The sequence below is a fragment of the Pongo abelii genome, chromosome 13 (genome assembly GCF_028885655.2).
Source record: "Pongo abelii isolate AG06213 chromosome 13, NHGRI_mPonAbe1-v2.0_pri, whole genome shotgun sequence".
NCBI lineage: Eukaryota > Metazoa > Chordata > Mammalia > Primates > Hominidae > Pongo > Pongo abelii.
In genome coordinates, this window is record NC_071998.2 from 129377241 (window position 1) to 129389324 (window position 12084).

At 50.7% G+C, this 12084-nt stretch overlaps 1 protein-coding gene across 9 annotated transcripts in view; it reads left to right on the forward strand.

Annotated features, from left to right (window-relative positions):
* The window catches only part of CACNA1B (calcium voltage-gated channel subunit alpha1 B), a 247192-nt gene that overhangs the window by 85670 nt on the left and 149438 nt on the right, over positions 1–12084 (forward strand). For all 9 annotated transcript variants that reach the window (XR_008510062.2, XR_008510061.2, XM_054520928.2 and 6 more), the window contains one exon: positions 8867–9076. Coding sequence is in view for 7 of the 9 variants with exons in the window: in XM_054520928.2 (XP_054376903.1) it covers positions 8867–9076 (210 nt within the window). In the remaining 2 variants the exon portion in view is untranslated. The remainder of the gene's footprint in view (positions 1–8866; positions 9077–12084) is intronic.

Consider the following 12084-nt stretch of genomic DNA (forward strand, 5'->3'; position numbering starts at 1 on the left):
TTTGATTTCTGCATTAATTTCATTATTTACCCAAAATTCATTCAGGAGCAGGTTGTTCATTTTGCATGTAGTTGTGTGGTTTTGAGTGAATTTCTTAATCTTGAGTTCTAATTTGATTGTACTATGGTCTTAGAGACTGTTATTATTTCAGTTCTTTTGCATTTGCTGAGGAATGTTTTACTTCCAATTATGTGATCAATTTTAGAGTAAGTGTCGTGTGGCGATGAGAAGAATGTATATTACATTGTCTTTGGGTGGAGAGTTCTGTATATATCTATCAGATCCACTTGAATCAGAGCTGAGTTCAACTCCTGAATGTCTTTGTTGATTTTCTGTCTTGATGATCTGCCTAATATTGTTGGTAGGTTGTTAAAGTCTCCCACTGTTATTGTGTGAGAGTCTAAGTCTCTTTGAAGTCTCTAAGAACTTGCTTCATGAATCTGGGTACTCCTGTATTGGGTACATATATATTTAGGACACTTAGCTCTTCTTGTTGAATTGAACCCTTTACCACTATGTAATACCCTTCATCATCTTTTTTGATCTTTGTTGATTTAACGTCTGTTTTGTCAGAAACTAGGATTGCAACCCCTACTCTTTTCTGTTTTCCATTTGCTTGGTAAATTTTCCTCCATCCCTTTATTTTGAGCCCATGTGTGTCTTTGCATGCGAGGTGGGTCTTTTGAAGACAACATACTGATGGGTCTTGGTTCTTTATCCTGCTTGCCATTCTGCATCTTTTAATTGGTGCATTTAGCCTATTTACATTTAAAGTTACTTATTATTATTTTTTGAGACAGTCTCACTCTGTCGCCCAGGCTGGAGTGCAGTGGCTTGATCTCAGCTCACTGCAACCTCTGCCTCCCAAGTTCAAGTGATTCTCCTGCCTCAGCCTTCCAAATATCTCTGGGACTACAGGCATGTGCCACCACACCTGGCTAATTTTTTTGTATTTTTAGTAGAGATGAGGTTTCACCATGTTGGTCAGGCTGGTTGAATTCCAGACCTCAAATGATCTGCCTGCCTCGGCCTCCCAAGGTGCTGGGATTACAGTCGTGAGCCACCATGGCCTGCCTAAAGTTGGTATTGTTATGTGTGGATTTGATCCTGTCATCATGATGCTAGCTGGTTATTTTGCAGACTTTTTATGTGGTTTCTTCATAGCGTCACTGGTCTGTTTACTTCAGTTTGTTTTTGCAGCGGCTACTAATGGCTTTTCCTTTCCATATTTAGTGCTTCCATTAGGACCCCTTGTAGGGCAGGTCTGGTAATAACGAATTCCCTCAGCATTTGCTTGCCTGAAAAGGATCTTATTTCTCCTTCACTTATGAAGCTTGATTTGGCCAGATATGAAATTCTGGATTTGAAATTCTTTTCTCTAAGAATGTTGAATATTGGCCCCCAATCTCTTCTAGCTTGTAGGGTTTCCACTGAGAGGTCCACTGTTAGTCTGATGGGATTCCCTTTGCAGGTGACCTGGCCTTTCTCTCTGGCTGCCCTTAACATTCTTTCCTTCACTTCAACCTTGCAGAGTCTGATGATTATGTGTCTTGGGGATGATCTTCTCATGGAGTATTTTACTGGAGTTCTCTGCATTTTCTGAATTTTAATTTTGGCCAGTCTTGCTAGGTTGAGGAAGTTCTCCTGGATGATATCCTGAAGGACATTTTCCAACTTGTTCCAATCTCCCTGTCTCTTTAAGGTATCCTAATCAGTCATAGATTCAGTCTCTTTACATAATCCCATATTTCTCAGAGGTTTTGTTCATTTCTTTTCACTCTTTTTTCTCTATTTTTGTCTGCCTGTCTTATTTCAGAGAAATAGTCTTCCAGCTCTGAGATTCTTTCCTCTGCTTGATCTATTCTGCTATTAATACTTGTGATTGCATTGTGAAGTTCTTGTAGTGTGTTTTTCAGCTCTAACAGGTTGGTTGTATTCCTTTCTAAACTGGTTATATTGGCTATCAGTTCCTGTATTGTTTTATCATGATTCTTAGCTTCTTTGCATTGGGTTCCCACATGCTCTTATAGCCTCATAAGTGAAGTTCATTATTACCCACCTTCTGAAGCCTACTTCTGTCATTTCAACAATCTCAGTTTCAGCCCAGTTCTGAGCCCTTGCTGGAGAGGTGTTGTGGTCATTTGGAAGAAAAGGGGCACTCTGGCTTTTTAAGTTTTAAGCATGTTTGTGTTGATTATTTCTCATCTTTGTGGGCTTATCCACCTTTGATCTGTGAGGTTGCTGACCTTTGGATGGGGTTTTTGTGTTTTGTTGTTGTTGTTGTTTTCTGTTTGTTTGCTTTCCTTTTAACAGTCTGGCCTCTCTTCCCTAGGGCTGCTGCAGTTTTCTGTGGGTCCACTCCAGAGCCTAGTTGCCTTGGTTTTCCCCGTACTTGGTGGTATCGCCAGTGAAGGTCGTGAAACAGCAAAGATGGCATCCTGCCCCATCCTCTATAAGCTCTGTTCCAGGGGGTGCTGACCTATTGCTGGCCTGAATGTGCCTGTAGGAGGTGGCTGGAGACCCCATTTGGGAGGTCTTACCCAGTCAGGAGGAATGGGATCAAGGACCCATTTAAAGAAGCAGCCTGGCTGCTTTTTGATAGAGCAGCTGTGCTGTTTTGGAGATGCTTTTCTCCCCTGATCAGTTTGAGCTTTCCAAGTCCCACAGGCTGGAATGGCTGAGAAGCCTGAATGACCAAGGTGGTGGCCTGCCCTGCCCCTCCTGTGTCCTGTGTTTAAAAGATATTGGATTATAGGTATATTTATTAAAATCAAGTCTATTGGCTTGGTGTGGTGGCTCATGCCTGTAATCCCAGCAGTTTGAGAGGCTGAGGCTAGAAGATTGCTTGAGGCCAGGAGTTTGAGACAAGCCTGGACAACATAGTGAGATCCCACCTCTACAAAGAAATTAAAAACTTAGCTGAGCATGGTGGTACATGCCTGTAGTCCTGCTTCATTTTATTTATTTATTTATTTATTTAAGACAGAGTCTAAGCCTGTCGCCTAGGCTGGAATGCAATGGCGCGATCTCGGCTCATTGCAACCTCTGCCTCCTGGGTTCAAACGATTCTCCTGCCTCAGAGGGATTACAGGCGCCCACCACCACACCCAGCTAATTTTTGTATTTTTAGTAGAGACAGGGTTTTACCAGTTTGGCCAGGCTGGTCTTGAACTCTGACCTCATGATCCGCCCGCCTTGGCCTCCCAAAGTGTGGGGGTTACAGGCGTGAGCCAGCGTGCCCAGCTCATTTTATTTTTTATGAAGTTCTTCTTGTATTTCTAGTGACTTTTGTTTATATATTTAGTCACTATATAGTTTGGGCAATATAAAGTTTATGATTGTTACATCTTCCTAAATTATGCTTTATTTCATCACACAATACCTTCTTAATCTGTGCAGTTCCTCTGCTGGACAGTTGCACCTTGTCGACATCGAATGTCATTGGTTCTACTTTTTGTTGCTATCACTGGTTTTGGTTTTTAACTTGCATTTGCCTAGTACCTTTCTTTTCCTTTCATTTCCAGCTCTTCTTTATCATTTTAAGTGTTCTTGTAAATTGTATTTATCTGGGTTCTGCCTTTTAAATTTTTTTTTTTTTTTTTTGAGACAGAGTCTTGCTCTGTTGCCCAGGGTGGAGTGCAGTGGCGCGATCTTGGCTTACTGCAAGCTCTGCCTTCCGGGTTCATGCCATTCTCCTGCCTCAGCCTCCTGAGTAGCTGGGACTACAGGCACCCGCCACCAGGCCCGGCTAATTTTTTGCATTTTGTTTAGTAGAGACCGGGTTTCACCGTGTTAGACAGGATGGTCTCGATCTCCTGACCTCGTGATCCGCCTGCCTCAGCCTCTGAAAGTGCTGGGGTTACAGGCGTGAGCCACCGTGCCTGGCCAAAATTTTTTTTAATTTTTTTTTTTTTAATGAGATGGAGTCTTGCTCTGTCACCCAGGCTGGAGTGCAGTGGCGTGATCTCAGCTCACTGCAACCTCTGCCTCCTGGGTTCAAGCTATTCTCCTGCCTGCCTCAGCCTCCCAAGTAGCTGGGACTACAGGCACGTGCCACCATGCCCAGCTAATTTTTTGTATTTTTAGTAGAGAAGGGGTTTCACCATGTTAGCCAGGACAGTCTCGATCTCCTGACCTCGTGATCCGCCCACCTCGACCTCCCAAAGTGCTGGGATTACAGGCGTGAGCCACCGCGCCCAGCCAATTTTTTAAAATTTTATTTATTTATTTAAGAGACAGAGTTATGTTGCCCAGGATGATCCTCCTGTCTCAGCCTCCTGAGTAGCTAGGACTATAGGTGTGCACCACCATGTCTGGCTTGGTGGTTTTGCTTTTTTTTTTTAAAAAAAAAAAAAAAAAAAAAAAAAAAACAGTTGTGTGGTCTCTGTTTCTAATGGTAATGGGTGAATCCAGTCTCTCTCTATTTAGTATAATGTTTGACTCTATTCTTCATCCCAAGTTTTGCTGCTTTAATCAAGTTGCTATTTATTGCTCCTCTCCTCCCTTGCTTATTTTTACTCTCTAATTCTTCTGTTCCACAAAAGGTTACCTTCCCTTCCCTGCTCTCATAATTGTCAACGTACCTCTTTACTGTTTTTGTTTCTTTAGCATCTTTACTACCAAGATGTACTAGTTCCATCAGTAAACTGCTCTATTTCTCTTTATTCTGCCTCCACCCATACCCAGTAAGTCACAGCCTTTCCAGTACTTGCCCTGCCTCCGCATCCTGGTTTGAGGGTGTTCACTTTTCATTCTTGACTGTCGCCCGTCCCTTCAGGCTGCCCCCATAGGCTCCCCCATGCCCAGGGGCCCTCAGCTATCATTCCCGTTGCCCGCTCTCAGAGCCCTACCCTCACTCACCTAGGTTTACCTTAGCATCTTCTCTTCAGTCCTTGCTCACTGCAGGACTGTCTCCTCCGTTTTAACTCTGTCCTGTCACTCAGCTGCTTTCCCCTGAAATGAATGGGGGTGTGGGTGGTGGCTGACTCTTCGAGTTCCTCTGTACGCTCAGGTGCCCTTCCTTGTTCCCCACTGAGGAGCGAGATCCAGGCTGCTGTGCCTGCTGCAACTGTCTCTCTCTCTCTCTTATTTCCTGTTGCAGATGAGGCATCGGACACTCGGATGCTTTTCCTTTGTCAGTGACTTGCTCTCTGTCTGCCCCTCAAACTGCAGGCTCAGGGCCCCTCTGGCGCAGAGTGCTTCCCTCCGTTTGTCTCATTATTCTGTCTCCTTTTCTTGATCTCCTGCATCTGGAGCCCCTCCTGTTTCACGTGGCGTTGCTTGCTCTGCTTCTGTCAGTCCACGCCCTCTTCCTTGAGCTCGAGTTCGCCTCCACGTTGGAGATGCTGCTTGTGCTTGACTGAACTCCCCTTTTTTTCATCTGCTGAGTGGTTTCAGAAGAGAATTTTATTTCTTCTCTAAAAGTTTTTTTCTCTCTTAGTTTTGTTTTATTTTGAGTTGTTTGTTGCTATACTTGGATCTCTGGGCCTTTGTTGACTTTTCCTTCTGGGTACCCAGCAGACACCAAGGATTCACTTACATTCAGGACCCACTGGCCTCCGCTGTTGGTTCAGGGTGGGCTTGGGGCGTGGGGCCTGGTGGGGAGAAGACGAAGCCGTGCTTGAATCTCCACATTCTCAGCACTGCTTGGTGCCCTCGACTGCCCTCTGCCTGAGGACTGGCTGTGTCACTAGCCCAGGCTTGCCCATAACCCATGTCACCCTGTCCGCCCTGACGCCATGTCAGCTGGTTGAGCCCCGCTGAGCTTGGCCCTGTGCTGTCTCATTGAATCCCACACCACCTTGTGAGGTACAGGTGACTGTGCTCTGTTTTCAGTTGAGGAATCTCCAGGCTGCGTGATGTGCATGAGGGCCAGGGGTGACAGCCATTAGGGCCTCCATCAGCTCGTGCTTTAGCCTCACGTCACTTTTGTTGCCCCGAGTGGCAAATACAGCAGCTGCACTGGAAGGAAGCACACTTTCTTGTCTGTCTCCCCGCTGGCCTCTAGAAGGGTTATTGAGAACAGGGATGGATCTTGGTCATTTTGTGTTTTCTGGGCTTTGGTTAGGGCCTGGCACAATTTGTACACATTTTTTGAACAAATGGGGGTTACCCAGGACTAGCAAAGACTCTGCCTTAGGGCACAAGAGAAAGAAATCTAAGTATTTGCAGCAGTCAGGCCCTATTCTCAGCAGTACTTCACTGTGTCATCATTCATAGGTTAGTGTAATATGGAATTTCTCCCTAGCTTGAAGATGTCATATCATTTTTCTTGAAATAAGCTTTTTCGTTATAAAGAATATATGCTAATTAAGTGAACCCTGGAAAATGCAGGAAGCTGAAAAGAAGCCCAATCTCTCTTGGTTTTCCCAAAGCTGTGATTCCAGAGATGTTTCCGTGTTTCCTGTAGACTCTCTGCTTTTACTGGAGCAGACTGGAGCCCACAGTGGCTGCTTGCTGTCCTTAGGGACCTGTGCCCCATCCCTAGGGAACAAACGCATCTGTCTTGGGTGCTACTGGGGTTGCTGAGCTGGGATGTGAGGGGCTGCACCCAGCTCTCCCCCAGGGCCTCTGGATCAGGAGTCCCTCTGTTAGGTCTTGCTCAGTCCCCTGGCTCTGGCGCCTCTGGCTTCTCTAAAGTGGATGCTTACAGCAAGGAACTGGTGGACTTTAAGGGCAATGTCTGGGGAGTGTGGTTCTGTGCAAATATGGCTGTTAGCATGACCATGGTTGTGCCTGTGACAGGCGAGGATGTGTGTGGTTGTCTTGTGTTGTGTGGCCCAGGAAGATGTGTGTGTTGGGGGGCTGTGGCCCATTGTGAAAGGGCAGCATTTCTATGAGGCCTTTCTCATAGCAGAGGCTATATGGTTCTTACTGGCTGGTGGGGATGGCCACAGAGTCCCCTTTGGAGAATTTGTTGCTTGTCTTCCTGTCCACGTGTGTGCGCAGACACAGTGGTTTACATGAGTCACGTGTTCTCTTTCCCTCCTTCCCAGAATGGCCCTGTTTGTGTTCACAGGTATGTGCCTCATGTGCACTGAAGTGTGTCTGTGTGAGCATCTCATTGGATCTTCAAAAGTGAGCGTGGTCAAGCTGGATGTGTGCTGTGAAGCATGTGCGTGTGTGACTCCTGTGTTCCTGTGCAACTGTGTGTGGGTGCATGGGGGGTTCAGAGTGTGTGGGCTTGTTCTGTGCACAGCTCTGCCCGTGTGTGTGCCCCTCCTTATCTGTACTGCACACCTGCCTCCCTCCTGCCCTACTGCTGCCTCTGTGGGGAGTGGTCATCCCTGGCCTTCAGCAGGGCCGGCCACATGCCACTGAGAGCCTGGGTGTGTACACATACACACGTGTACAAACACACAGAAAGTGCACATAGCACACGAGCCCACACACCCCCTCTCCCATGCCACTGAGAGTCTGGGTGTGCACACGTATGCATGTGTGTACAAACACACAGTGCTCATGGTAAGCATGCTCACACACTTCCTCTCTTGCGTGCCACTGAGAGCCTGGGTGTGCACACAAATGCACATGTGTACAAACAGAAAATATGCATAGCACACATGCCCACACCGCCCCTGCTCTTTTGCGCCACTGAGAACCTGGGTGTGCACACATATGCATGTGTGTACAAACACACAGAAAGTACGCGTAGCATACACTGCTCCCCACATCCTCACACAGGGACCCCATGCTCAAGCCCAGGTATTCAAAGCCCACTGAGAGACCCATGGCTGGGGCACAGCTGTCTGCTCTCTGAGAACACTGAGAGGCACACACATGGCCAGGCTTAGTGCACAAACTAAGAAGCCCTTACACAGGCAGATGTGCTCTCCTGCAGAGACACACAGCCAGCTCCTGTACAGACACACACCTGAATCCTCATAGAGACCCTTCCCTCAGTAGTTAAGCATTGATCAAGCCCCTCTCAGTGTGAGGGGCTCAGTGGTGAAAAAGACAATGTGGCCCTGTCCTCATGGAGCCTACAGTCTTGTCTGGGAGTTGGGCATGGAACAGGTCAACAATAAAACACAGTGACAGGTGGTGATGTGGTCAGGGCCACTGTCAGAGGTGAGCTGAGGGCCCTGTTCTAAATGGTGTGCCCAGAGCAGGTGCTCCGTGCAGGTGACGTTAATGCTGAGACCCGAAAGTGTGTGGGAAGGAGTCCAGTGAGGGACACATTTCACACTTGGGATATTGTGTGAAGGGCCAGGACACAGCAGGAGGGGTGTGCATGGACATGGGAAAAGGCTGCTGGGTTGGGTGGTGAGCAGGGTAGAGAAGCAGTCAGGCTGGAGCAGGTAGACAAAGTTTCCAACAGTAAGTATTGTGGACATTGAACAGCCATGGACCATGCGTAAACCGATGAGCTTGGCTGTGTTCCAGGAAAACTGCTTAGAAAACAGGCAGCCCATGGGTGCTGACCCCTGAGTCCGTGAGGGAGTGAGAGGGAGGGCCAGATGCTGCAGGGCTCCGTGGGCTATGCTGAAGAGATGGGATCTGGGGAGGGACTAACTCAGATTTCTGTCTTCAGGGGAAAAAGCTTGGGGTGCTCATGGACAGTGGCCTGGGGGCATCAGGGCTGTGCTCCTAGAAGGTGGCTGGGGATGCTGGGGACCAGAGAAGTGAGTGCGGATCATCCACTTCAATCTGGCTCTCACATCTGGCACCCAGTAACCATGGAGACCATCAGGGCCTTGGTTCCCTCAGCTGTGAAGTGGAGGTCACAGGGGTCACTGGCACAATTGTCTGTGACCGGCTGGGGCTGGGGGCAGGTGTCCTCCAGGGTGCGTCTGTAGGGGTCCACAGGTGGGGTAGGTGGGTGCCCATTGGTCCCCACATCCTCAGTAACTCCCCATCCCCTCAGGATCCCCCTTCGCCCGCGCCAGCCTCAAGAGCGGGAAGACAGAGAGCTCATCATACTTCCGGAGGAAGGAGAAGATGTTCCGGTTTTTTATCCGGCGCATGGTGAAGGCTCAGAGCTTCTACTGGGTGGTGCTGTGCGTGGTGGCCCTGAACACGCTGTGTGTGGCCATGGTGCATTACAACCAGCCGCGGCGGCTCACCACGGCGCTGTGTACGTATCCCCGTCCCTCCCTCAGGTGCTTCCTGAGCATCTCTGCTGTCAGCCTGGAAACCCTGGTCCATGCCCTGGGGCCACCCTAGGTGGGACAGGACCCACCCCTATGTTGCCCAAAGTATCCCACAGCCCTAGTCAGCCCCCAAGGGCCTCTGTGGGGGCCTGGGGTGTGTCCAGAGCTGGAGGGTGGCCTCTCCAGCCCCTGGGTTCCAGAAAGCACAGCTGGATCTGCTAGACCCCTGTCCCTCAGCGTCGTGTGAGACTGGTTGAGGGGTCCGAGGCACCCAGGGCAGGATATATGTGGGATGACCAGGGGCGAGTCAGGCCAGGCAGATGGGTGTCCTCCCCCAAGTGGGCTTCAGACCCACAGACAGGGACTTAGCACGCTCCTTTCCACCACGTGGCTGCTGATTCTGCCCTGGATTCCTGAGGGGGGAGTCCTGGCTTCTTACCCTCCCCGGATTCCCCTGGTTACCTTCATTTTTCTTTACAATTGGCTGAATCTGGATGCATTCATGCCCTTCTGTGGAGTGAGCTGTCTGCAGTTCTGTTCCACAAGCCTCAGCACAGGGGCCAGGATGGGCTCCTCCAGGGCTGGTCCTTCACAGCCTCAGGACTGGGGCCAGGATGGGCCCCTCCAGGCCTGGTCTGTCACAGCCTCGGACTCTCTGTCCCATGTGGAATACGGTGTTGCTCTGTGGTCTTACTTCACAAAGAGGATCAAAACCAAAGAGTCTACCCATGTTTTATGTCCTGTCAGGTAGTGCTTCAGCCCTCCTGACCCCAGGGGTCAGCTGCACTCACCCTGCTGGGTGTCTACAGCTGATCTGGAGACAGGGCCTGTTTGGGGCTCCCTGGAGGGCCTCAGTCTCCCCTTGAGGGCCCTGTTTGCCTGAAGCTGCCGAGGCACCCAGGAAAGCCTTTTCCGACTCCAGAGAAGAACTGTCCTAGCTCCAGTTCCAGCCTGGCTGTCACTGTGTCCCGCTGTGACGGTGGCCTCACCAGGGCCCTAGCCGGCTGGCTGAGCCCTGCTCTGTAGACCAGAGGGCCTCACCTGCTCTGCCCAGGAGTGTGAGGGTTCCCTGAGCTGCAGGATCTGACAGCTCCACAGTGGGAGAGATGGGGCTGCAGGTTACCTGGAAGCATGGGTGGGAGAGTGGCTGTGTTGGGGTGGAACTCTGGGCTACAGTTTCCCAAACTTGACATTGAAATCTACGACTTGCGAACAGGGAGATGGTGCGGGGGACAGAAGCAAAAGGAGCCAAGGGAGCTCCGGCTCAGGCTCCCTGGGCTGCTGCAGGTCGAGGAGCAGCTTGTGTACACGGAACTGCCTGTCCCAGCTCCTGACTGACATGTCCTGGGGCCCACAGGGTGGTACCTTGGGGTTTTGCTTGGGCCTGAGTTCAGTGTCTCTCTTGAGTCCTCCGGCTAAGGTTTTCCCACCCTTGGGGGTCAGGTGGGGACCAAGGACTTCCTCCTGACCCAGTGACTAGGCCTGTTCTTCCCCGTGAGAGGCTGTTGGTGCACAGTGAGTCGGCAGGCAGTGGGGTAGGGGTAGGGCTGCACAGCCCAGTCGCGTGTCTGCTGTGTGGGAGCACAGGGCTGGGAGTGTCCAGGCGTTGGTGAGGCCACAGGCATCCCTGACCATAGACCGCTACTGTGTCTTCTCTGTGGTTTCCTGGAATTCCTGGCTTCATTGTGTCACTGAGGGAAAAACGGCTGGAGGGAAATGTGGGCAGTGTCCCTGACAGCCGGGCTGGGCCTGAGGGAGGCTTGCTCAGTGGGTAGGACAGGCTTGCCAGAGGCGAGGGGGTGTGGCCGCCCAGCCTAGAGCAGCTTCGCAGGGGCTCCTCGTGGGTTCTGTGCACCTCGGCTGTCCATTCTCCAAGGACCTGCCCTCAATGCATTGCCAGAACCTTCAAAACTGAGGCTTGAGTGGTTAAGAGGGGCACTGTCAGGCCTTGCCATCCTGTGAGCCCCGGGGGGCCTTATGCAGCTCACCAGACTTGCTCACCCTCCCTCTGCTCCCATAGCACACCATCCTCTTAGAAGACAAAACCTGGTTTTAGTGATCTGTCTCTGTTTCCCCCTCAGCTTGTGAACTGGGGAGAAGGGTGAACTCTGTCCCCATGCTGGCTCAAAACAGCACCAGTGCCTGCTGGTAGGATGCATGATACAAGAGTGTACGAATGAATGCCCTTTCTGGGCCTCAGAGTGGAGGCTGAGTATGTGAGGCTGAGGGCCTCCGTTCCTAGGGAGAGTGAGAGGGCAGACAGGATGTTGGAGGATTTCAGATCTCTTTCTCTGAAAGTTTTACCGTTTGCATTTCTTGTACTTGTTCCTTGCAAAGTGCTCTCACTTTGGTCTCCTGGGGAGCAAGGTGTGTGCCTGGGTAGCCTCCCCTCCCAGATCTAGGGTGTGGGTGCCAGCAGTCCCATCTCTGGGGCCTCTCCTCCCTGGGTCCGAGCACCTCGTGTGGGGAGCCCGAGGCCTTTGTGACCCACGCAGAGGGGCTCTGGGACTTTGTGGCCAGGCGTGTTCGGCCTTTCCAAGCTGCTTGTGTATTCCCCTGGGCTTGCTGGGGTGCTCTGCGCTGGACTGCAGGGGGCACAGCTTTCCTGCCACATCTCACACTTGGTGGTCTGCACAGCCAGGCCCAGGTCAGAGCTGTAGGGTCCAGTGGTCTCAGTTGGGGGTGGATCCTTCCGTTCCCGAGCAGCCCTGCCTGAGGGTCGCTGGGCATCCATGCCTCTCACAGGGGGCTCTCGGCTTCTTCAAGGACGCTGCTTGGCCTTGTTATCATCCTATGCTTAGCTTGAGTGCCTGGTGATTTTCTGGCTGGTGTCAGAGGCCAGGCTTGCTGCAGGTGACTTGCTCCAAGGAACTGGTTGTCCATGTCCTCAGGCCATACAAAGCGGGGTGTCCCCTCCCTGAGACTCTTGTCTGTTTGTATGGTGCCTGAGTGGTCTGTGAAGTTGTCATCTCTGCTTATCCCAGGTCTGGGC